The sequence below is a fragment of the Schistocerca americana genome, chromosome 2 (genome assembly GCF_021461395.2).
Source record: "Schistocerca americana isolate TAMUIC-IGC-003095 chromosome 2, iqSchAmer2.1, whole genome shotgun sequence".
In the NCBI taxonomy this organism is placed as follows: domain Eukaryota; kingdom Metazoa; phylum Arthropoda; class Insecta; order Orthoptera; family Acrididae; genus Schistocerca; species Schistocerca americana.
Window position 1 is genome coordinate 700855226 of NC_060120.1, and position 27055 is coordinate 700882280.

At 44.5% G+C, this 27055-nt stretch overlaps 1 protein-coding gene across 1 annotated transcript in view; it reads left to right on the plus strand.

Moving 5' to 3' along the window:
* The window catches only part of LOC124594353 (rho guanine nucleotide exchange factor 12), a 1115193-nt gene that overhangs the window by 761548 nt on the left and 326590 nt on the right, over nt 1-27055 (plus strand). The window contains exon 19 of the mRNA XM_047132720.1: nt 22837-23029. Coding sequence (XP_046988676.1) covers nt 22837-23029 — 193 coding nt within the window. The remainder of the gene's footprint in view (nt 1-22836; nt 23030-27055) is intronic.

Sequence of the window (27055 nt, forward strand, 5' to 3'; positions counted from 1 at the left end):
AAATAAATTGAAAAGTGTACATAAATGTTTTCACGGTAGATAACAGCCAAACAGTTGCAGAATAAAGATTTGTACGGTTTCGGTATATCCAAATATACCTTCATCAGAAGCGAAATACACTAAAATCACATTCAGCAGTGGAGATACATAAATCAATCGTGCCAAAGGCGTCGCCAGTAGTTAAAACATCATCTCGATTTATACAACATAATTATGAACAGAAGCTCGATGCGAACACATGGCTGTTTCAGCCATGTTTAAAATTTTGAAGTACAAAAATGTATTAGACAAACAAAGAGTAAAACGCAGTTTTAAATCTTATTGTATTGAAAGAATGGGACCAACCAGATCGACGAGGCAGGGTGTAGAGTTCTGCGAAACTGAGTGTAAAGCAGAAGCTGAGACTATACAATGGATCGACGCAACAAAAGACGGCCTGAAAGAAGTAATAGGACAATTAGATATGCGAGACAGGAGATTATTTGGCAGAAAATTCACGACTGGACGGTTGGACTGGCGAAAGAAGGAAAACATAAATAAATACGGGTGTAAAACAGCCCATTGTGTGACAATGACAGTAGTAAGAGCACAGAGGAAAGCAAAACAAAACTCTAAAAATGCGCCATGTTGAACGTCGCATGCTCCAGGATGGCTCAGAGGTTAATAATAATAATAATAATAATAATAATAATAATATTGAATCATAGTTTTTAATAAAAATAGCCGGCCGGTGCGGCCGAGCGGTTTAAGCGCTACAGTCTTGAACCGCGCGGCCGCTACGGTCGCAGGTTCGAATCCTGCCTCGGGTATGAATGTGATGTCCTTAGGTTAGTTAGGTTTAATTAGTTCTAAGTTCTAGGGGACTAATGACCACAGAAGTCAAGTCCCATTAGTGCTCAGAGCCATTTGAACCATTTAATAAAAATGTTTTATCGTCATTTTTCTGTTTTCACATATGTTGTTCACAAATTGGAAAGTGCAAGAGATATATGCGATGTGACAAATGTAGATGAAAGAACGCCAGAAATCGGCCAGCTGGAGCATGAACACTGAAAAATACAGCTCCAGGATCACACACATGAGTTAACACCGCTGGAAATCGCCAAAGATGATGCTTCCTAAATAAAAGAAGCGAAACGTGTATGGCAATAAAGAAACTGCCTTCATTTAGTTGCATAGACGGTACACACCTCCACGAATGATAGTTTTTTGTTTAACTGCTGACCGCTTACAAATAAGCTAAAATTTGGTACATACATGCGAATAAAACTAAAATTGTATACGGCAATAATACGGTTGTCACTGGAAAGGAAAAAAAATTATCTATTTCGGGTTTCGCCTTTTTGTACAAAACTTCAATTTATTGTGAATAGTCGTATTTTCATGCGGTTGGTAATACGATTCTGTTTTTGTTCAGAATATGATTCAATGGTTGTTCAATAAATTTACATGACTACTCTGCATTTCCCATTTAAGTACCTAGCAGGGATTTCTTCGAATCACCTTCAGACTATCTCTGTCGTTCCACACACTAACAACGCGTGGGAAATACCATCACTGAAGTCTTTTTGTACGAGCCATGATTTCCCTTATTTTGTATGATCATTTATCCCTCTGTAGGTTGGCGACGATACAATATTTACACATTCATAGGAGAAAGTTGGTGATTGAAATTTCGTGACAAGATCACGCCGCAACGAAAAACGTTCTTGTTCTGATGATTGTCATCCCAATTCGCGTAGCCTTCCGTATTCTTGACACACACTTCCCTATTTCGCGATAATACAAAACGAACTGTCCTTCGAATTACTTCGATATTCTTCGTCAATCCTAATTAGTAAAGATCGATTACAGCATAGCAGTACCACAACAGAGGACAAACAAGCGCGGTGTACGCAGTCTCTTCAGTAGACCTTTTTCATCTTCTAAGTGCGCTGCCAATAAAATGTAGTTTTTGTTTCCCTTTGCCACAACATTATGTACTAGTTGTGGTCTTTCAGACTGAAGTTGTTCGTGATTCCAAGGTATTTAGTCGAATTGACAACCTTTACATTTGTGTGGTTTATCGTGTAATCGTGTAGCATTACCATCTAATAGTATAGAATCGTTTAAAAAAAGTATTGGGAGTTGCAAGACTTACGACGTAACGCACTCAGGTACTGGGCAAAAATCTTGAAGTCTGCAGAGACGATTCGAAATTGGTGTCCAGGGAGTTAGGTCCAGATTCTGTAAGTAGAAAGAAAATAAATGAATGCCAGTCGCTAAGGTCCCTCTGTTAGTGGTGGCAAGAGTTGAGTTGGTGCTTGCTGCGAACCTCGGCGGGGGTTCGTGCGGAGCGGTGCGGTGATGCGAGCGGTGCGTCAGCGCGCGCCGTGTTCTGAGAAACGAGCTGAGCTGCCCGGCCGCGACGTTACTGCGGCTTCCTGCGGCTGGCCAGCGTCAGTCCGTGAGGGCTGAGGGCTGGCGACCACTAACTCAAGTTAGATCCACAATCCGCGTTCGCGATGTGGTAACCATCCACCCAGGCGCGTCTAGTGAGTTGTCCGCAACTCGCCAGGGAAACTGGCTCGCTATAAGAATCCAGCAATTTTGCAATTAATGTAAAATCCACACGCGACCAGTACTAGTACTTAAATACCGTAGTAGTGGTTTTAGATACTGCCCCAAGTTAAAGTAGCAAGGTATTTACAAGGTGTGAGCAGACTGTTGATAGCTGTGTTAGCAAATTAGTGTTCAGCGGTCTATTACAGTAAAGAATATATTTGCATACGGAAACCAGTCAGAACGATTAATATTTTTAATTTCATTACATTACTTCACTATTCCCTAATACTCAACAACATATGTCGTGGACCTAATGAAGATCCTGACGCCGAAGAAATTAGTGGTAACATACTTGCGAGTGTTGGTAGCATAAATAGTTATTAGATGCCTTGATGATGGATGATCACTAGTGGATGCAACACGATTAATGATCTTACATAGTAACGACCTAGATGTACCACAGAGAGAAATACTTGCCCATGGTATAAATTTTGTTTCTCATTTTGAAATGTAAGAAGTCTCAGCTAGACATGAGAATATTTTACCGATTTGTGATCGTCAACAAGGAGTTCGCTGTGGCTACATCACTTACATTCATTCATATATAATCCTAATATCTCCCAGAGCGACCACACGTGCAGATAAATAGAAACGGTGTAATCCCGCTCCTCAAATACTGCCTTAGTAGGAACTTCAGCTATAGGCAACACCAGTAGATTGTTACACTGCCTCGCAAGCACGAGTTTGTACTTCTGCAGCAGCGAATTATACGAACTTCCGTGATGCAGCTAACATCCTGGATGGTATAGTAGCTAAGCGTTGCTAGACTCCTGTGAAGGCAACGCCAAAACCTGTGAAAACCGTACAGAAACAGTATTGAGATGGAGGGAAGATATGGATGTGCTGTATCGTCGACGACGGTATCATTCGACGGGGCACGAGCTCACTTTCTTTTCAGAGGAACCATCGGGGAATTGACCTTCAGCGATCTACGAAAACCACAGACAACGTGAACATGCGTGGCTACACGAGGATCTGAACTGCCGCCGTACGCAATGAGTCCAGTGTTTTACGGCTGTGCCAACTCCCCTGGTAATAATACTGCGGTACAGTGTCTGCGAGTAAAGTGACGTCTCCAAAGTTCGTGCGTTGATCCAGAACTGTCATTCGTGAATTTGTTAGGCTGGCTACTTGCTAGCGCCGACTGATCTTCTCGTAATGGCGACCGGCCGCAGTTCAACTAAGTTCTGCTGCTGCAACATTTGTTGCCACAAATTAGGTCTGTGCACGAATAACTGTTGGTGGGAACGGGCACAGGTTAGCTCTGAACTGCATCCCTGGTCGCGTCCCTTACTGCAAGGACTTCACAACGCACTTGAAAGAAAGTGATGAAAATGCACCAAGTTTTCGGCGCATTGCGTGGATGTTTACATCTCTTGTTCGCATATGCGTTGACTCTAAGAGCTATCATTTATCAGTTCCCGTGAACAGATAACGATTTGGAAAGAGTATGTACGGCACGTTTCTCTCTAGAGACCGTCTGTGGCTCTTAAATCCCATACTGGGAAAGGCGACGAATCCGTCAGCAGTGTGGTCATGTGGTCAAGTGCCGAAAAGTCGTACCGGTGTTGTTGTCCCCTTCTTTTATGTCTCAAAATTCATGTTTTCGCGTTCATACCTAATTCAGAATTATGTTACACAAATCGTCAAAAAGCGTCTCGAATGGTGCAGTAAAATACGTCTTCAATGACGCTCTTTACCAATCAAATGCCGTTAGGAAGCAAGGAACTAGCCAGCAATTGTGAAAGTAACGGTACAATTTTGGCGTCCTCCTTTCAACTAATCCTTCGTGATAGGCTTTCTAGGCGACGACATTTCCGTTAACAAATTCAAGTGCGCTCTAACGAGATATTTACAAACTTGGGGTGCCTTTAATATAGTGGACAGAAATGCCACTGTCAGAAAAAAAGTATCTTCAGCACTAGAAAAAATCGATGTTGAACTTCGATTAATGACTCATCGAAGCGCAATAGAACTATGCGGAGAAAGGGATTCGAGAGAGGAAGTTTAAACACCATTCTGATTCCCTTTTGTTAAAGCAGCGGAACGTAAAAATAATGTGGAGACTGATGTAATCCCTTCCGCTCAGCTAGCTCTCTTCAGGAAGTCCCTAAAGAGCTGTACGCCGTAAAAGCCACGCCCTGAAACATCTGCTGTTTCGAGCGAATCGACGTTTCTGGACGTTATTTTAAGAATAGCTACTACTTGTGTGATATCAGCATTCCACATCAATATTCGTGAAAAAGTTCACTTACTTGTAAGTCTGTTTGAAAAATATCGAAAACGCTTTGTGGTAGTTTAAATACTACCACGCGTTAATGAAAAAAATTTTTAATCTATATACGAAAATCATTTTTATATATGTACGAGGCAAGCCTGCTCCAAAGTTTCCATAGGATGAGACGTGTGTGTGTGTGTGTGTGTGTGTGTGTGTGTGTGTGTGTGTGTGTGTGTGTGTGTCGTTCTGCACTTCCCTCCAAAGACAATCGTATTGCCTGTCAGTCGCGCCTCCGCTTGGCTGGTCGCCGCACTCCCACAATCAGCCGCGGCCACAGCGACTTCCGCGCTGCTGCTTCCTGTGTGTCCGAGGACGTTACCAAGCTGCCGGTCCACAAGTGTCAACGAGCCCCTCGTCTCTCATCGGCCACTATAGAGCTTATAAGCTCGCTTTTCCGGTGGTCAGCGGATTATTGTTTCGTTTACTTCTCCATTCATTGGGAGAAATAACTAACATGACATAGTAATATACTCAGACTCCCCGCGGAAAGATTTAGGTGTTAATTTTTCCTGTATGTTATTCGATAGTGGAGCGGTAGACAAACATTCTGTTTGTATGCATCCTCTGCCGAACACGAGTGATTTCCACAGTAATAACATATATGTAATAATCACTTGTAGATTAACTAGACGTACGCAGAGTTAACAGTTCCTGGCCGCCCATGTCTGCTAGACATAACAGCTATTGTAGTCACATCGACTAGCGTCTGACTGGAAACAGGAGGGAGGTAACATTTTCGCTGATACATCAGCTGGCTTTCGAAATGGATGTGAGCAGTCCAACATTTGTCGCGTTCAGAATGTCGTGCATGGATCTCAATACTGATCCATTACTGCTTTTGACCTTGACCACTATGACCTCAATTGTTAAGCCGATCTTAGAACACCGGGATGTCGTCGCCTTTCGCGGTTTCCGCTTCTGCAAAAAGAGATGGTCTACCTCTTCGTTCTTCGTCGGCACCTCCTAAGCACTGGATCGTATGATGGTGCGTTGTTGCCATACGGTGCCATAAAATCACAAAGCGCTATTTTGTCTTGGCTCTTCTGCAGGCAATTCCACATTTTTATTAATCTGTTTCAAGTGTCATAGTTGAATGTGTCATGATTGGAGATTTTTACAAATCATAGATGGATTTTAAGGCATTATAAGCAACTCTGCCTTTGGGGACGATGTTATCGCCCCCCCCCCCCCCCCGGTTAGCTCGTGCGCATCGCGCACACAAAGAACGCGAGCGCGATTGCTATGCCGACGCTTCGAAATAGCGCTGATGACCATGCCGTTGAGCGCCTCACGTCCATCACCACCATTATCATCTTGGCTACCGAGCGAAGGCGCCCAGTATTCAGCACAGTGGGCTCGCACTCGGTTCAAACCCGCGTCCTGCCATCCTGATCTAGGTTTTCCGTGATTTCCCTAAATCGGTTCCTTTGAAAGGGCCCGGTCGACTTCCTTCCCCATCCTTCCCTATCTCATAGGACCAATGCCCTCGCTATTTGGTCCCCTTCCCCCAAACCAAACAACCAACCAACGAATCATCTTGGCCCTTCTAGCACGGGCATTTCTATGTAGCATTACTGCAAACATTTACTTGCCAATAAATAGGATTAATTGCGTAACTTCATTTTTCAACGTGATAATTTAAACTTTTTGACTACTTTCCGTATATCTCGCTATCACTGTGGATTTTTCGTGTAAGCTGCTCCAGTTGCTAAATTTACTGCACGTCAGCTGACTTGAAAAGCCATATGGCAGTGCGAGGATTGAGTTAAATATTTCAGACATCTAGAACATAATATAAATATGAACATTAGAAACAAAGGTAGCTGAATGGGATATTTCAAAGATCTGTTAATTAAAAGATTTTAAGATGTTGTTCGAAGGCTAATGCCATTATATCCTCATAACGTAGATCAGTTTTTCGAAAAACTAAACATGCGTTACGAAATAGAGTTGTAAGTTAGCCTCCACACTTCCCCTCTACCCGCTTATTTTTTTAAATTGCTTTCAGTAAAGAATTCACGCAGCTTGACTAACAACTCAAATTAGTGTTGCGATATTGAACTCGACATATTTATTAAAAGTGATAGGAAATTGCGAAGAACAATCAGTATTTCCAGCAACACACTAATTGAAGTCTGCTGTGCACCGTTTGACGACTCACACTAGAAACACTCTGTAGTTCATACTAAAAACACTTCGAAGCTCAGCGTAGAATAAATTACACTTAATACATTTCAAGTATGTAGTTGCCCTAATTAGTAATAGCGCCTTAAAAAAGAACCAAGACGATTCTCAGCTCATCCCTCCTCTGTGTGTTTCTTCCATCGATGAATAACCGCCAACCTGACATACTTTTTTCCTAGTGATAATAACAAACGGTGGTTCGGCTGACTCCAGACATGCATTACAATGTAGAATCGAAAATGTTTCCCGGAACAGAAGAGAAACGGATACGTAAGGATCAGAGGGAGCACGTGGGGTGTACCTATTATTTCGTTCAAGGAAATATTGGTGAGGCTACACTCGAACTGTCGTTACACATAAATGCATGGCTGCCGTTTGGATGTAATCTTTAATGATATTACGCAATTCATTCAATAATGAAACAGATATGCATTGTGAAGGCAACGCATGGTGGAGTGAACTGAAACTATTGTTAGTTGGCAACCTCGCGACGACTACTTGTCATTAATTCGATTAATGTTTACACAAATGTAGCTCTAAGGTCTTTTTCACGATGGCATGTCCGCATTCTGTGATCAGATTTTCACTTTCGGAAATTGTACAACGGTTAGAAATATTTTTTCCGATGAACAAACAATGCGGCGGTAACTGAGAGTATTAACGCATAAGAAGGAAAGTTAAAATATAGCCGCGAAAGCGCGACCACTGAACACCAATCAGGCCGTCTGATGGCAATATGGACCTCGGCGTTACAGGCTTCTATCGACTCACTTATCGAAGAAGACTCACGTACTGTGATTGGAAAAAAGTGCTAAAATTTCCAGTAAATATTGACACAGTTCATTTTATCATTCAGAACAAACTGAACTACTGTAAGATTCTGTGTGATCGGTTCTGAGAGAGCTTACCGTTGCTCACAAAGGAAAGATTTCGCTGTTGCACAGAGCTAAAAAGTCGTTGCAATATTACTTATTTCTAGACGGGATTTTAACCGGTGATGAGTCTTGGATACATTATTTTGAACGGAAGTCCAAGCGTCAATGCAATCAGTGAAAACCGCGAGTGTCATCACTCCGTAAGAAATTCAAAACACAACCGTCGGCTGATGAATCCTTGTTTACAGCTTTTGGAGTTCCTATGATCCGATTTTCTGTGATATTCTGATATAGTCTGTATACTAGAGCGTGATATGAGACCGAAGTGAAGCCGTCACTGAGCTCGAAATATGCGGTATGGCAGAGGAAAAGCGCGCTTCTCCTTGAAAACAACGCTCGACTTCATAAAGCACTATTGGCATTGGAAACGGTTTGCAGAGTGGATTGTGGTCTCCCTCACTTCGTCCTCAGACAGCTTTGGCCTTGCCGGTTTCGATGTTTTTGTTTGGTCGGATGAAAGGTGGTTTGTCTGGCATAAAGTTAAACAGCAAAGAAGATCGAAAGAGAAAGGTACGAAATTGTCATGGAGATGAAGATAAAGAATTGTCTGCTGATGTGACAAGACGCATCTTAAGATGCGTCAAGTGCATAGAAGTTTATAGGGATAAGGTGAAAATGGATAAAAATGGTATTAATTTAATTAACCGCTTTTGGTGTGTAGGTGTTTCTGTGTAATTGTTGAATTACCTCGATAAACCGAAAAATGGTCCTGGCTGCTGTCCACCCTGGTGGGAATAGTAGCTGTCAGGATCATTTAATTTTTCACCGGGATTTTAGTTCTGTCGTTAATAAAGATGATATAGTCACGTTGCTGGTATAGATGCTGCAGAATCAGTTCTCTCAAAATAACTGCGACCGTTTTGATATGTTTAACCGTACTGAACTGGTCGTCCAGCATGAAAATTCTTTCCTGATCAATGTTCAAACAATGTGAGGAGGAGCTACTGCCTGAGGTTCAGGTAGTGTTGGATAAAAATGGCCGTGTGGGAGGACGACGGTCGGCGCGGCGGGCCCGGCAGGTCGCGTGTTTGGTTAGCGCGGAAAGGCGTGCGTAGCGGCGCGCCCGCGTGAGTCACCGGCAGCGGCCAGCGGTGAGCTGGTACACCTCACCTCGCCGCCCATTCACGCCGCTGCCTTGGAGCACTGCCAGCCGCCGGCAGCCGGCCGCGCTCACCTGGCCGCGGCGCGCCGAAGGCCTCGCTCCCGCGACCTACACCTGAGCGCCCACACTGAGGCGCGCGTACGTACTGGACGCAGTTCAGCCAGACACCCGTACTCTCAAAATTCTGAGTGTACTCATTCCGATTTTTAAATCTGCATGCGTGCTGTAACGACCCTTTCCGGACCGCTACGCGTCACGATGGGCGAGAGAAATGGTGAGAGGGAGGGGGGGGAGGGGAGAGCAGGTCCACATCGTGGCTTGCAGTTCAGCAGTGGTAGTGTAGTACTGACATGTTTATTCAAGCAGCTTTATACAGCGCTCCGGCCGGTCTCAGGGTCGCATTGTGTGCGTGCAAACGCAGTCTGTTGCAAATGTGCAGAAGCCACAATCACGCCGGTGACGTCCATTGCCTGGGTCCAGGGTCGCGGGCGGCTGCAGCCTCGGCGCCGTTCGGGTCACGAGCGGGCGAAGAAAGGGTGCGAGACGCCTAGACCCTACATGTTTCGCCAGCTACATACTCCCGCGCGGGCTCGTTGTCCCGTGATTGAGTGCGTTAGCCGACATTAGATGTCCTGATGCCGAGCAGCAGTGCTCCAGTAACCTAACAACACCCCTCTGCCACCAGCAGACCAGGACAGTGGCCGATGACTTGTAGGTGGCTAGAAGGACGAGTGGGCGCGCCTCCACCAGCCGGATCGTCCGTCGACAGAAATGGCTCAGAGGGCAGATGCTGGGCGGACACCAGCTGTCTGCATAAGCGAAGTTCCGCAGTTGCCACGCCACAGGTATGGCGTGCCTCGTGCCGGAACTTGACCAGTTTATCAGTGGACAGGTAACAAGCCGATCACCACCAACCAGTGTTAGCCGTGGTTTCTCTGAATCTCAAAAGTCAGTCATTCTCTCCAGTTCAAGACACAGACCGAATGGCTGCACGACTGAATGCCTTGAGCCCATAAAATCAGTTACTTATACCCTTATTGCTACGCTTCTGACCTAATATTCTGACGGAGGGGGTGGCAGCGAGTCGGTTTACCATGGATAAGTACTGTCCTGCCAACTCTAACTCGTTCTGCCCAGTACACGCGTTACTATGCCCCTTTAAATTTTCTCAGAGTTACGGAATGTTACCTCACTTCTGGTCATACTGTGGTGGGGCGTTAGCAGTTCTAGGCGCCTCGGACATGACCGGTGAGGCGGAGGTTCGAGTCCTCCCTCGGGCATGGGTGTCTGTGTTTGTTCTTACGATAATTTATATTAAGTAGTGTGTAAGCTTAGTGACTGATGACCTTAGCAGTTAAGTCCCATAAGATTTCACACACATTTGAACATGACGGGTGCTGTTAACCCTTCGTGCCCTGAGTGTTTTGACGTAATGTCAATAATACTGCCCAGCAGCTTATATGATAAACACATCGGACGCACTGGTCTCTATAGTCTGGCCGCTGCTGAAAAATCTTTAAGAAACTCACAGTTTATTCACCTAAGTTTTTCGGGACGCAGCAATACTTCCAGAACTCATTGTGCTGGCCACTGCTGGGAAGAAAGCGCCCGATAGGAATGCGGTAATCAGGTGGATTCGCATTGTCACTTACATTCTACAAGAATTCACTCACCCCTTTAAACATAAATACCATTCTCAATACGGCGTGACTGAATTGTTTCATCCAAGGGAGGTAAACATATAAAAGCATCACACCTTTCTAGCGTGGTGAAACTGCCGGAGTAGTAACGGTCAAACTTTTCATTTTTGTGGCCTTGCATTGGTAGTTGCAGGGTAATGCCGACAACTAAAAAAGACAACGCAAGGCAGACGATGAAGTCGACTGCTAGAGGAATATTTTTCGACTGTCAAATGAACAGGCTGTGCACAACCGCGGGGCAGAAGGCGGCGAGAGGAAGGACTCTTACCCCACGTCAGCTCTAGGAGGCAATCTTCTTAGGTGTTCTGTACACACTCTGCTGTTCGGTACTTTGTACCATTGTTAATGATTCCCTTTCGTGTTCGACTCTCGGTTGACCAAGGGAGAAACGACTTCTGTGGCTGTATCCGCCCTAACCTCCCATTTAAACTTTGCCAATAACGGTTTGCGGAGAGGTCGTCTCTCCCTTCCATGAACCGAACCGTAACAATAACAATTCTAGATGCACTCCTCTCAATTGCTACCAGTAATCTATGGAAGGTCATTCACCGTCCCTGCAACTGACCTTTCTTACTCTCCCATCGTGACTTGATTGTCTAGTGAGAGTACACGAGAGACGATCGCCAGCAGCACTTGACGATGACTAGGCAATAGACGAAATACAGAACATAAGTTTGGAATCGTGTGTGAGATACATCTAGAAACATGTCGTGTTTGAGAATCACTGCAAGGTGGTCACAGTCGTATCTTTGTTCCCCGTCTGGTGACGAAGGGGGAAGGGGGCTGCGAGGAAAAACCCAGCTGTCGTTGTGTTGGTAAACATTCGTTAGTGAATTAATCACGCGTTATTACGAGCCTGCTCTATCTGATAGTGTCGATTTATCTTTTTATAGAAGCACATCCTCTGCCAGCTCTGCTTCATGTTTTCTGCTCCAGTTAATGAGTGTCTCTCTGTAAGGGCTTAAAATTCATGTTGATCCCCGTTTGTGCAGTGTCTCTCTGTAAGGGCTTAAAATTCATGTTGATCCCCGTTTGTGCAGTGTTGTACCACTTCAATGAAGCCCAGGAAGAATCTACGTAATCCACTAATCCATTAAATTCGGTTGACAGACCGTGTCCAATTGCGGATAGATGTGAAGCCGCTTTCCGCTCTTTCGTGTCAAAGTTCTGGGGGCGGATATTCAATGGAGCGTATACACGATAATCAGCGACGGCATCACATAGTGATATTTTCGTCTGCCATCAGTCATGCCCACCATGGTAGCTTCGGGACCTACGATCAGGAAGTTGCGTCACACACTGTGTGTTCGGCCGCACTGGCGTGGATAAATACAACCAGGAATGGCAAACGACTGCAGTGAGTAGGCACATACTACAGAAAGTGTTACCTTAATTCATGTATCTGTTAATTGGTAGGATAATAAGAAGGTGACTTGGACATCAGCACCGTGCTGCAGGTGCGCGATGTTCGACGTGGGTGCGACTCGGTCGGGCCCAAGGCCGCACCAGCCGGTAGGCTGCCGCGTGTGAAGGCCATTTAGAGCTCTTGTGCGTAGTGAACGATCGCACGACTGTCACTCCGCTTTTTTAAGATCATCTGCTCCCCCCTCTCTCTCCCCCCTTCCCCCCCCCTCTCCCACCCCAGATGTATCCAGAATGTAGAAATATATCGAGGTGCGGAAGTCGCAAAGTTATAGCGGCCTATATGGGAATTTCCTGACTTTCGGAAGTAATTTTTATCGTTAATAGTCGCCTAGTTTCGACATTTATTTTTTATTATTCGAACTATATACTTTTCCTGTGCTATTTGAAAGAAGCTTTTAAGACAAGTTCAGCGACATAACATGTGCGGGACTCGATCAAATAGTATGAAGATAGCGCCGCAAACCACTGTCACTGTCCCGCCGTCAGAAGAACAGGTTCCACAAATGCCTGCCCTAATATACCAAATATAAGCAAACACGTAAGTCAGGTATGGTTTTCATGTTTATCTGTGCACTTGAAGCCCATCAGTCTGTGTACTACTTTCGTGGCAATCTCAGAGCCTATGAGAAAGTCGATCGCGACTTTCACAGTGTGCACGGCAGTCGAAAAAGTAAATATCGCTTAAGGCGAAACTTTGCCAAACAGTTACAGAAGCGGTGGAGTTGTGTCCTGTGAAGAATATCCAGATCGTGATATGTCTTTGGCAATACGGCAAGGAAAAGGAGAGCAACTGATACAACAGTAAGCTAACATTGTAGCAGCAGTACAATGCAAATGGCACTAAAAGGCATCTTGTAAGTACGAGAAGTATAAACCAAACGAGTATTCTGCGAACACTACGTTCCATCGCTTTTTATCCCCTTCACATGTCGCTGCATCTACAGCTTCACGGCAGTGACTTGCGAATTTGGTTACAGTTCTCAGAGTGTTATATGAAAAGTGATACGGCATATCTATGCAAAAAGCATCGTTCACAAACCGTGGGAAAGTAAACCTCGCAATATGCACTAATCGTCTGTGGAAAGTCCACGTCGACTCAAAGAAGTGGATAAAAAGGACGCTCTCGTTCCGTCAACGTTTTATGAGTTTTTCTTTTCCAAGACCCCCGTCACTGATTTGTTGCAGAAACTTACAACATTCTCTGAGCTTAAACATAATGAAGAAGAGAATAACTACCTCAGTGCCAACAAGCATGGATTCCGAGAACATCGGGTGAAACCCAAATCTCACTTTTCTCTCATAACATACCGGAAGCTTTGGATCAAAGCAGTCAGGTAGACGCAGTATTTCTTGATTTCCGAAAAGCGTTTGACTCGGTGACAAATTAACGCTTATTGTCAAATGTACAATCATATGGGCTATTAAGTGAAATTTGTGACTGGTTTGAAGACTTTTCGGTAGGGAGGACACAGCATGTCATCTTGGATTGGGGAGTCATTGTCAGATGTAGAAGCATCTTCGGGTGTGCCCTAGGGAAGTGTATTGGGACCTTTGCTATTCATGTTGTATATGAAAGAGCTTGCAGACAATATTAATAGTAAAATCGCGCTTTTTGCAGATGATGCAATTATCTATTATGAAGTACTATCTGAGAGAAGCTGCATAAATAGTCAGGTCATAAGACTTCAACATGGTGTAGAGATTATCAACTTGCTCTCATGTTCAGAAATGTAAATTTGTGCTCTTCATAAAACGAAAAACGTAGTTATCTTATGAGTATAATATGAAAGAACAACGCTGTAAACGGCCAACTTGTACAAATACGTAGGTGTAACATCCCGTTGGGATATGACGTGGATTGATCACACGGGCTTAGTTGTGGGTGAAGCAGGTGGTAGACTCGGTTTATTTGTACAATAGTGGGAAGTGCAATCTGTCTACAAAGGAGATGGCTTGCAAATCACTCCTGTGAACGGTTCTAGAATATTGCTCAAGTGTATGGGATCTGTAACAAATAGGAATAACAGAGGATATTGAACGTATACAGAGGAGGGCAGCACAAATTGTCACTGGTTTGTTTGATCCGCGAGAGAGAGTCACAGAAATACTAAAGGTGCCGAACTGGAAGACCCCTGAACGTAGACGTAAACTATCCCAAGAAAGTCTCTTAACAATGTTTGAAGAACTGTCTTTAAATGATGACACTAGGAATATAGTAGAGCCTCATGCGTATCGCTCACATAGGGATCATGAGGATAAGAATAGAATAATTACTGCACGCACAGAACCATTCAAACATTCGTAGATGTAGATTGGTCTCTGTTCTACTTATGGGAATCTAAATACACTCAAGTACCTTGAATTCCTAAGGTACGATGCCGCCGCAGTTGTTGGAAGACATCTCACTGGACATATGTCAGTCAGTGGGGTACCAACATAACGAATATCACTACCACTCTGCACATGTAATGATAGACGCCCTTAATAGAATATTTGGAGGGCATTAAAAATTCGTTCAGGAAACGCAAAATTGTCTGCGTACTCACTAAACTTTGCACTTCAATATTTTTATCTGTGGTGAAAAATAAAACATACAGGTCTGCTAGGAAACACTGACGACTCCCGTGAACCTTATAACATCGGCTTCTGCTACCATTAACTCTAGATGAAACTCAACGGGCAGTATTGTTTCTCCAGAATTACCTAGTAGTATTTGATCAAATCGCAAACATGATACGTTGTTGAATTCTCTTACAAGCTTGTTTCAAATGCCACAGAAAAATTTATTAGTTCTATTAAAAAGTAGATGTAATTTGCTGATAATAAGCTATAAAAATTTCTTGTGAACGACAGTAAATTTGCCACATCCTCTGCCAAAGCCTGGCGAATACAGTATCTTCATTCATTCATTCAGCGTATATTTAGACCGTTCTGTGCTCGCTGCTTCGCCATGCGTGCGCATATGTACCCCAGTTTCTTCGTGAATGGTGGACTCCTCGTAAGGGTTCTTCCATTGATTCTCAGCCTGGGATCTCCTTTACCTAAAAAATGATTTTGTGCGGCTTTTAGTAGAAATGTCGGTAAGATGGGTATTAGAAACAATCGTTTCCATTTAAGACAATATTTTAATCTCAGACTAACAGGAAACACACAAATGAAAGAAAGGCGAAAATTGTTCAGATACTTAAACGTTTTATGGCAGTTGTTCACACTTGAGGATATAAAAGGTAATGTGATGCAGCACTCCTCGTTGCGGCTCCAAAATAGTGAAGATTCTCATTAGAATTACCCATCAGAAGCACCATATTGGACAGTTACATCCAGCGCCCTCTTGAGGCATCACTATTTGCAGTCGAATCCGTTTTTATATGAAGCAAGAGGAATCGAGCTCGTACTGAACACAACTAACGTTTATTACATACAGAATACTTGCTAGGTAAATGGGTGTTGTTATATATTATTGAAAAAGGGCCATTAAAATGGCATAAAATGTGTGTAAGCATTAACAAGAAACCCCTGCGCGAACCATTCGCAGAATCTTCATACATGAATTTTGGAAGCAGTATCTGACTTCTATATGTTCGCTGCAAACCAAGTCTGCGTACTTGTTTCTGGAGCCTCTGAGTTACGTAGAGACTCCGACCGGTCTGAAACTTCAATGTTACGCACGGTGGGTGACATGTATTCAATTTAGGGCATCAAAGAAACAGCTTTGTACTAAATTTTGTATTAACAGTAGACCTATGAGCCAGTTCTCCATTTTGTCCTATTTCCGAAAATAAATATTACAAAAGGCAGTTCTTTCATTCATTGTCATTCAGAATGGACAGTCGGAGATCAAATGAGCAATTGCACTTTTTAGCAAATCGCTGACCTGACACAAGACTCGTCCCTTAGTGCTTCACTTCTGAGTACCGAAGTGGTAGGACTCTGACTCGCAGTCAGGACGACAGCAGCTCAAATCTCCGTCCGACCATGCGTATTCAGTTTTTCATAGTTTCCCTAAATATGCTGAGCTACTGCTGAAAATGGTTCATTTTGAAACGTTCCAGGCTGATTTACTCCCCCTATCGGATCTTGTACTTTGGTGCTAATGACATCGTTGTTGTTAGGGCGTTGAACCTTTTTTCTTTTTTTTCCCACCATTCTAAGGGAGTAGGGTTGACACCACCGAAGTCGCAAATAGCGGCGGTTTGGTGTAAGTGGAATGTGCGATTGTGGCTCAGAGATGTCATTGTAGTAAACGATTTGTAACAATTCATTGTCGCTGCGGTGCCAACTGCTGCTCAAATTGCTGCTGCAGATGCAGTACGATGCGCCAGAGCCCCACGCCGAACAAGATTGTCTTCCCTCTCGGTAGTGCCACGTGGCCGTCTAGAGCCCGCTGTTCTTCTGACCGTACTTTCCCATGCCAGCAATCATGTACAGCGGCTACATTCCTGCCAAACCTGTCCGGATTATCGCAGAAGGAACATGAAGCTCCTGGTAGCCATATTAAACGACCTTGTTCAAACTCAGGAAGGTGCTGATAATAGTGACTTCCTCGACGCCTTAAAAGACATTCTTGACGAACATCAACTCACCACGTCCAAAGGTAACTAACGCTCACTACCATTACAGCGTGTATTTAAAGCAAACTGGATTTGCATCCTTATAATGTCTCTACTAGCGCCACTCTTATGGTACTGGCGAAAAATTTGAACAGACATCAATTTTCAGATTTAGGAACAAACTTACCGACTTCTCGTTTATGTCGCAAAAGTCCTTGTTGATGCCTTTTTTTCGTCAGTGTTCGAAGTTACTTACTTCACGACAGTAAGTGGTGGGTGGGAAAACACAACAGTAGTGTTTTCAGAGACACGCTGTTACGAAGTTGGAGGTTAGCACTGTCTCCTGCCGACGCCTTCAGTTTCTGAGTCGAAATTATATTTGTGTGGTTACGTTACATGTCTGGAATTTTGTTGGAGATTGACACTAGAAACTCAGATAGACAACGTGATCAAAAGTATCCGGACACCCCCCAGAACTTAAGTTTTTCGTATTAGGTGCATTGTGCTGCCACCTACCACCAGATACTCCATATCAGCCACCTCAGTAGTCATTAGACATCGTAAGAGAGCAGAATAGGGCGCTCCGCTGAACTCAAGGACATCGAACGTGGTCAGATGATTGGGTTTAACTCGTGTCATACGTCTGTACGCGAGATTTCCACACTCCTAAACATCCCTAGGTCCACTGTTTCCGATTTGGTAGTGAAGTGGAAACGTGAAACGGCACGTACAGCGCAAAAGCGTACAGGCCGACCTCTCTGTTGACGGACACACACCGCCGACAGTTGAAGAGGGTCGTAATGTGTAATAGGCAGACATCCATCCAGACCATCACACAGGAATACGAAACTGCATGACCCACTGCAAGTACTATGACAGTTATGCGGGAAGTGAGAAAACGGATTTCATGGTTGAGCGGCTGCTCATAAGCCACACATCATTCCGGTAAATGCCAAACGACGCCTCGCTTCGTGTAAGGAGCGTAAGCATTGGACGATTGAACAGTGGAAAAACGTTGTGTGGTGTGACGAATCACGGTACACAATGTGGCGATCCGATGGCGGGATGTGGGTATGGCAGACGCCCGGTGAACGTCATCTGCCAACGTGTATAGTGCCAACAGTAAAATTCGGAGGCGGTGATGTTATGGAGTGGTCGTGTTTTTCATGGAGGGGGCTTGAACCCCTTGTTTTGCGTGGCACTAGCACAGCACAGGCGTACATTGCTCTTTTATCCCTCTACTTGCTTCTCACTGTTCAAGAGCAATTGGCGGATGGGGATTGCATCTTTCAACACGGTCGAGCATCTGTTCATAATGCACGGCTTGTGGCGGAGTGGTTACACAACAGTAACATCCCTGTAATGGACTGGCCTGCACGGAGTCGTGACCTGTATCCTGCAGAATACATTTGGGATGTTTTGGAATGGCGGCTTGGTGTCAGGCTTCATCGACTGACATAGATACCTCTCCTCAGTGCTGCACTCCGTGAAGAATGGGCTGCCATTTCTCAAAAAACTTCCAGCACGTGACTGAACGTATGCCTGCGAGAGTGGAAGCTGTCAGGAAGGCTAAGAGTGGGCCAAGACCGTATTGAATTCCGGCATTACCGATGGAGGGCGCCACGAACTTGTAGGTCATTTTCAGCCAGGTGTCCGGAAACTTTTGATCACATTGTGTACGTAAGCTGACAGCATGCGCTGTGTTTTCACAGAGGAAGTGTTACCTTAGTTGAAAACATTCAGACACTTTCACGTCTTGGCGCCAAGTCGCGAGTGTGATCCGCGGAATGTGTTATACAACAGGACTGGACTGCAGGACACAGGCAGCCATGTGGCGCTGTCACTTACGTAGCTGCCTAAGCTTCCCCCGGCACGCGCAGATCCGAGCGGAGCAGCAGCGGGAGGAGGACGAGGCTTTAAAACGCGCTGGTTACTGCAGCGGGGGTCCGCTGACGCCACGGGCTATTTATAAAGGCGGCCAGGCCAGTGTTCGGCGGGCAGCCGCGCGCCGCTTCGCAGGCGGCAGCGTGCTCCGCTATCCCCTGCTGAATGGAATTAGAGAAGGGCCGGCTGCGCTCTATGGCCATGATGGACCCGTAATCGAGTAACTAACGCTCCACAGCCAGCTCATCTGCAGGTAATTCCTCCAATAGAAAATCCTGCGAACAGTGCCAAGTTCAAGGCTGCTCCTCATCCACGTTTTTAGCCGTCGCTTTAGTTCGTGACATAGAACCTGTCGATTTAATAGCAAACTGGTTCCAATTCTTGTTTAGTTCTCTGTAAAGTGTGGTTCATTTGGAGGCTTTGCAAATGCTGGCTTTCAATATTTGTTTTTATGCAAGTTGCACGGGAAAACTAGAATTAACGACGCAATTGGCGCTTTGCTGACAGTTGGTAATACATCCCTGATTTAATTTCAGCTATAATTAGTATGCGCGTCGCGGTATTCAAAGAGAATATCAGTATTAAGATTATTGCCGTGTACTCGGTACTGTGATTTAGACGCTGAGTATTTTATAAGTCAATCACTGGTACGAAAGCTTGTAGATAGCTGATTCTGATAGAAGTTAAACACTGAAAGCAAAATCTACGAAGCTAAGGTAACACAGAATTCAACCAAAGCTTCATTTCAAAATACGAGTATTCATTTGTCGACTTCAAAGAAAACTGGTTCGCCAAGTTTTGTTACAGATGTTTTGAGCGCGATATTACTGTACGCAAATAAACGAAAATGGCTGTCACAGGGGTAGGAAGGTTGTCGTAGTGTCTACCTTTCATCAGTGAGAAATAATCGATTAATAATACTGAAATACCATATTGCATATGTTCTCTGTTGGATTTCGCTAGGACAAGGATGTTGTCACAGAATTAACTGAGATGTAATTATTTTAAAGCATTTCTTGCACGCGTAGAACTAAAATTACATCCTCCATTTTTGTGCTAAAGAAAATTGCGAGCGTACTTCCAATAAAAAAATTGGTTGTATGTAGCATTCACTAAATGTAAGTAAACACAGAATACACAGCTGACGTTTTCTTGCATTTTTTACGTAAACGTGCGGCGTAATTCTACGTTGTAGTTTCCACTGGGGCCCTGTAAACTGGAGACAGTAGTAGAAATAATACGTTCTTACTAAGATATTTGTGGTAAAGTTATACTGTAATTTGGAAAGTTGGAGGCGCATGAATGCTGTCTTCAATTCTTCCAACATAAAAAGTTCCACCTGTGTTAGAAGAACTAGTAAAAGTATGAAGCAGTTTGAATTTCGAGGTTAACAGCGCACACATGTATGAGTTGAAAACAATCAGTAAATTGTACTTTACACGACTCTTAATTTAATAAAATGGCATACGATCTGACAGAGGCTAAACACAACTGGCCGTGCAGGGCCGCTATTCTTTGTGTGTTAATTAGTAAATTAAATCTTCAAAATAGGTACCGTAAATGTTAAGCACTGAATGAGAATTTTTGAAGGTTGTAAGCAGATAATTATTGCCAATAGCCAACTTGAAATGGTACGAGTAAGTGTTACGGTAAAAGCCGGATTCTTTGTTTTGAAAAATTCCATGCTCCATCAGCCCGGGCGGGTACTCTGTATCTAATGAACCTGTTTGACACTGAAGCAAATAAGGTCGAGTTTCATGACCGTGTGTAAGTATTTGAACACTCGAAAAAATCTGGAGCAGATGAAGTGTTAAAAGTAATTTGTAGTTTGTGGCAAACGTTCCGATTTCACTCCTGTGAGAACGAAGAGCTCGTCTTATGCGCCACAAACCAGTTGAAACTCGTAAAAATATGCTATGTTTGGTGATTTCGACTTTATTTTGCATTTGAATGGAACAGTAAGTGAAATGTTGGATTAGGTGGTCGTCTATGCTTGTGACATCCTATAGTTTCCTTTATATTTTACTAGGTCACCATTGGATGCTGATCACACTTTGCAGATCAATAATGTACACAAGCATAGCTGTAGCGTGATAAGTATTTCTATACTTAAATTAGACACTTTCTGCAGAAGTACACCATTATTCACATTAAGCTAAAGAAAGAAGGAGAAAAAATGCGCCGATAGACGAGGTACATACGGTATTGTGATGTACAAATGTCCACTTCACGCAAGCATTGGCAAACAGAGCCTAATTTGTTTTTATGCAAGTTGCTAAAAATTCTGAAATTTTACTTGCTAAAAATTTTTCATTTTGTGGTGTGTACGGGTGTCCCTCTCTGGTGCCGTTGTGAAGAGGGTGATTTGGAACAGCGGAGGCAGTGTGCAGAATATGACTGACGAGAGCGTAAGGGTCAAAGAAAGTTCAGTGAATTTGTGTCTGGAGGAGCATGATTTCCGTGTTGGAGGCCATTTAATTTATCCCACGCAGCACCTTGCACAATTGATTTCAAGTGTCGACACGCTGTTACAAAGATGGTGCACTGTTCCTAACAAAGGCAGAAGTGTTAACCATGAGACGCATTCTTTGGTATCCTCTTCTGCGTGACACTTTGCTTCCCCTCCTGGAAAAATGTGTCTTTGTTGGTGTGAATTATCGCATATCTGCTACATGACAGGGCTCCAGCCAGCTTTCGAGATCTGACTGGAAGCGATGTGTATCTTAAACTGGAATGTGCTGTATAGGGTCCAACATGATACTGTTAGTGTCAGACATTTAAGACATCTGAATAATGGGGTCGGGGCGTGGCCTCCACCAGTAGCGGAGAAATTGGCCGTTTGTAGGGCGGGAAAAAGTTGCCACTTCGTCAAGTGGACGTAGATTTAGTGATGACGGTGACTGGAAGCGCTCAGCGAGCCTTGGATGTAACATCCCTGTTCACAATGGTCACTCATTTTGCTACAGACACGGGATTGCGGCAGGTATTGGTTCTCGATGACGAGCTGTTGGCGGCGCGCTGGGTGCCGAGGTCATCAGGTGGACAGCACGTGTTAGCAGTGACAGGCGTCGGCGTCGTCGAAGCCGCCACCGATCCATGTGTCAGCCGCGGCTCCTGGCAGCCACGCCAACTCGTCGTCGGCACCTACCACACCGAGAAGAATACTGTTCACAATGTAACACACAGCAAGGTCGAAGTCAAGTCAAAGGCGTAGGCACTCACTGGGCCGTGATGAGCAACGGTAAAGGCCCTCATGAATCTGTGAACAACAGCAGAGCGCTCCGACAGCCCCTTGTTCAGACTCTGAACGTGATGCCTTAGACGGAGTTGGTCGCTAGCAGATGATGATCGCCCAGCAGTGCGTAGGCGCCAAGTTGTCTGTTGACTAGTCCAGCTCAGACGGAAGCCTGCTGCTACTGGAGACAAAGTCCCTGGAAAACTTCTCGGTCTCTCATATGGTACTGAAGTGCTCTTCACCTCGAAGTTAACAGCTAACAAAAGTTATAGTGGTCAGGATGCAGGATCGTGTACGGAGACTAATATGGTTGTCTACAGAGAATGTTGGCGAGTATCTGAAAACATCTGAGAGAGGGCGTTTGGTTTGAAGGGATGGGAATATTTAAGTCTACGGCAAAGTTCTTCTCTGACAGCAACGCCCCACCCTGGAAGAGAGAACAGGATGCGGCGGATTTGCGTCGCCTTTTGGTGTCGTTGAGTTCACTTGTTCTGATTTTCTTGTTTTGTCGGCTCCTGCAAGAGCCTTGCCGGATTAGTGATGTTGCGTAACTGCACTCTGCAGAGGCACTGAATAGCTTTTTCTGCTTTTTTAGCATTTCCGTGCATAGGTTTCCTAAACTGTGTTGTTGAAACTTGATGGTAAATTGAAATTGTGTGCCCGATCGAGACTCGATCTCGGGAACTTTGCCTTTCGCGATCGAGTGCTCTACTGACCGAGCTACTCAAGCACGACTGACGAGGAGCCCTAACAGCTTTACTTCCTCCAGTTCCTTGTCTCCTACCTTGCAAACTTGTCGTTGTTTATCATTTCTAGGGCTGTATTCCAAATTGACCCCTCGCTATTGAAAATAGATCTGCATTAATGTTGCAGCTGCACCTGACGACGCGTGATCAGCTGGGTGTGGTGTTAAAGCGCGTGTGTGTGTGTGTTGTGCAGGCGAGCGCCCTGCTGGCGGCGCGGGCCGGCGACCGGACCCCGTGCGAGAGAGCGAGGAGCGGGCAGACGCGGCGGCGGCAGCGGCGGCGGCCGTGGCCACGGGCGGCACCACCGTGGCCGGGGGTGGCGGGGGCGCGCCCCACCAGCGGCACTCCCACCACGAGGACGACGACGGCCGCCTGCACCACGACCTGTGAGTACACCTCTCTCTCTCTCTCTCTCTCTGGCTATTGAAAAATCGAACAATAGATAACATTTTTTTGTATAAATGCTTTACACACGTGACTTCACTTCTCCGCTTCATAGTCAACACGCACATCCAACTGCTTGTCGTATCGTAACACCAATTTGTTTTTTCCCCTCGTCATAGAATGGCGCCACCATGTTCTTCAGGCAGTTGCCAGCGTCTTTGACCGCACTAGGCTGCTAGGACTTCGTCTTAAGGGAAAAAAGATAATACCTTGTGCCAAATCCGGATTATAGGGAGAATGTTGAAAAATATCCCAGCTAAAAAGTGTTTCCCCATCTTTCGGTCTAGAGTACAGGATCGTGCATCGTCGCGCGCGTGAGAGAGAGAGATACGGTTCTTTGAGTAATCATTTTGCACCGTTCAATTCAGGATTGACCATAGGAGTTCCGTAAGTGTCTCACAATAAGCGTGTAATGTCATAGTAGTCTCACATGTTACTCTCATGAAACCTGTTGTCAAAATTCCTTCGCGATATCAAGAAATTGTAACCATAATTTTGCCGTTTGACAGCGCATGCTTGCATTTTTTTAGCTTATTGGGAGAGTGTTTGGACTCTTCACGTACTCCACCTACTTTTCGATTCTGTTTAGAAATTCCTGTTCTTGGTACCACCGGGCGAGAAGGCGCAATGGTTAGCACACTGGACACTCACTTAGGACGACGGTTCAAATAACGCATTGACCATCCAGAATTAGGTTTTTCGTGATTTCCCTCAATCCATCCAGGCAAATGTCGGTATAGTCTCTTTTGAAAGGCAAGGTCGATTTCCTTTTCCACTTCAAAATCCGACCTTGTGCTCCGTATCTAATGATTCAGTTGTCGACGTAACGGTTAAGCGTGAATTTCCTTTTTCATAGTAGTGGTGAAGGAACGTAATACCTCACCTATTCTTTGTTTCCGGAAGATCGCTTAGACATTTTGGTACCCACCGTGCACAAATCTGTCTGTCTGTAAAAGTGTTAAAAGGGTTCTCCTCGAAATATGAGGCACATCTTCCGAAAATTCGCACGCCCTTGACCAGTTTCATGATGCACATGCGCCCAACCAGACTTAAATTTTCTGCACCGCTTCTTCACAGCGCGATCAATAAAACCCCATCCCCCTTACTCAAGACACAGTGAGTCTTAGCGGCATTGACTCTTGCAGGAGGCATTCCTTGCAGGAAGAGTGTGATATAAAGTGCTAGGCAACAGGCGGCAGATGGAACAACTTGGTCTATTTCCATCGCTTGCTGCTTACAGACTAGTGAACGCAACAGAGAGCTGAAGGACGCAACGTAACCTTCAGAGTCCCATTTTCCAACCACACAAGCGCACTGAAGGTGCAAGCATTTCATCTCAAAGGCCAGTCGATGGCAAAATTGTGCATAGTCCTTCTACCCATGTTTCACAAATTTGGTACGTGCAATGAGACCGTGTGTTCGGAAGTCTTTCATCATGAATCAACGTGGGTGGATCAGGTGTTCAGGGTGTGTGTGTGTGTGTGTGTGTGTGTGTGTGTGTGTGTGTGTGTGTGTGTGTGTGTGTTAAAGGGGCGTGGCATTCGTTTGAAGTATAGTTGCGTAAGATACCGTTTGAGGTCGGGCTTGCTCTACCACGTTTGTCGTACTGACAACCTCAATAAGCACAAACGGCAGGCGTTGCTGAATGTTTCGCGTACTCCGCTTTGCTTTGAATTTTGTGTTTCTTGTTTCCTTATTCTGAAATGACTGAAAAGGCTTTTTCAGCTCCATGAAGAACTTCGAATGTGACACCCATGACATCAAAGTACCGACGATCGTTATCGAGACGTAGCAGCTCCGCTTTCGGAGAACCAAAGATCATGGGTATAGGCGGGAGGAAGGCGGGGATTCGTTCCCCCACTCTAAGTCCACCCGTGTTAATACTCGTGTTCTGGTGCCACGTCGTTGATCCCACTAAGAAGTGAAGTGACGGCAGGTGCTGAAAACATGACTTGACAATCGACTGAAGTGTAGTGATGCTGAACGGGACCTAGAGGGTCCAGAAATTCTGAAGAATGAACTGAGGAAGCCGACAGCAAATTAGACAGCTTAATGAGCCGCCCTCTGAAAACTGCTTGTCAGAACTATGTACGGTAGGATAAGGAGAAAATACAGGCAAAATAATTGAGTGAAACAGTGTTCAACTTCCAAACAAAGGAATGTCTTACTTTCTCTTATCCAGATCGAATTTCAAAGATGGGTTGACCTATATGTATGCGTTTGAACGCAAAATCCATGAAGGTAATGACATAAACCTAATTAAGAAGCTGTATATGACCAAAACGCCAAAATCGAGGATATTAGGACAGTAAAATCTCGAAGTGTTAAAGAGATAACAAGACGACATTGTCAACTTGGTTCCTGTATCAGTCTTCCCAAGTGCCTTGCATGCTGTCCGCATATGAATATAGTGAAATTACGCAGTTCATACTACGATAGTCGCTAAAAACTGAGATTCGGTTTATTTCCCAGACAGAATTAATAAAATTAGTAAATAGCTTGGAAAAACACAGTCAACAAATTCTTCTATCATCTTGAATGAGAGAGTGCGTGAGAAGGAACCGAATTCAGATATGTAATATGGCGGCGAAAAAAAAAAGTAGGATCATGTTGGGAGGATTACAACAATTGACAGCACTCGGACAACATATAAAAGTGTCGAAACATGTAATTTGGACGTGACTACCAATTTTCCAGCTGACTGTCGTATGTTGTAGATAATACCATACAGAAACGCACTCTGGATGCTTGCAACATTGTCCAGGAGTACGATGAAGGTATCTGAAATCTGAATGCATCACCGAATATTTTCGACTCCAGGCTAGCAAACGATAAGAGTGGCATGTTCCCGTGCAGAGGAAATCTGTCTTAAACGCCTCCGTCAAACTGGGATTAGCTTCGCATATTTTCTCTACATCTTCAGAAGCGAGGAGGAGAGGTTATGCTGGTTATCAGTGACTGAAAGATAAAAAATGCCGGTGGACTAACCCTCCAGGTCCAGTTCGGTACGACTACACGTCAGTGGATTGTCACAAATATTTTCAGCATCTGCTGTCACTTCAGTTCTCAGTGGTGTCAACAACGTTGCACTCCAACGTGAGCGTTATCACATGGGAACACAGACCGGGGGTTCATGGCTGCAGATCCCCTCAGTGATTCAAAGTAGAAAACTTTGTCTCTTTGTTTAAAGCTGCTAATAACATAAAAGTGTGTTTCGCTATGGTCGGGAAAATTATGTTAGGAAATCGGATTGATAAAAGTACTTGCTGTCAAGTCACCTTTATTGAAGACAAGCAACAGATAGTTAATAATACGGTAGACGCATGGTTGACTGACTGGTGCTTTCTGGTGAAGTCTGCTGTACGGTTCGGTTGCTCAATACATGGAACGCAATTACGAGCATGACTAGCGATTAGTAAGAAAGAAAATATAGGTGGTGAGGGTTAAATGAAGTCAATTAGCACTGTTGCCGATTTTACTAAAATTTGCACCTAGCAGTCCCATAACCTGCTACATGGAGTTGCTAAATCACTTTGCATTCCGGCATTTTTACGAGATAAAAATGACGTTATCTCCTCGTCCAATACAGGTACAGCAGTAACTGACAAGTACGATATCGACGAGACCTTGAGTCTTTAGACGTTGATTCGTACCTCTTTATATAAGTTGCACATTTTGCACCGAAATTTTCACCTCTAACGATAACAAAACGCCATTGAAAACAACAGCCTTCTGCTTTGTGATAATCTTCATTTAACTGGATTATCCATTGACTTCGCACTGCTCACTTTTAGTGCTGCATATCCACAGCTGTGTATCACTTAAGTATTTCTGCAAAGTGCGTTACACCGCAAACTAAGCAGTGGCGCGATGGACACGTTACAGAACAGAAGAAAGCCATTCCTTGCTTGGCCAGATGCATTTCGGCTCGTTTTGTTGTATTATCAGTGATGCGAGACCCACATTTT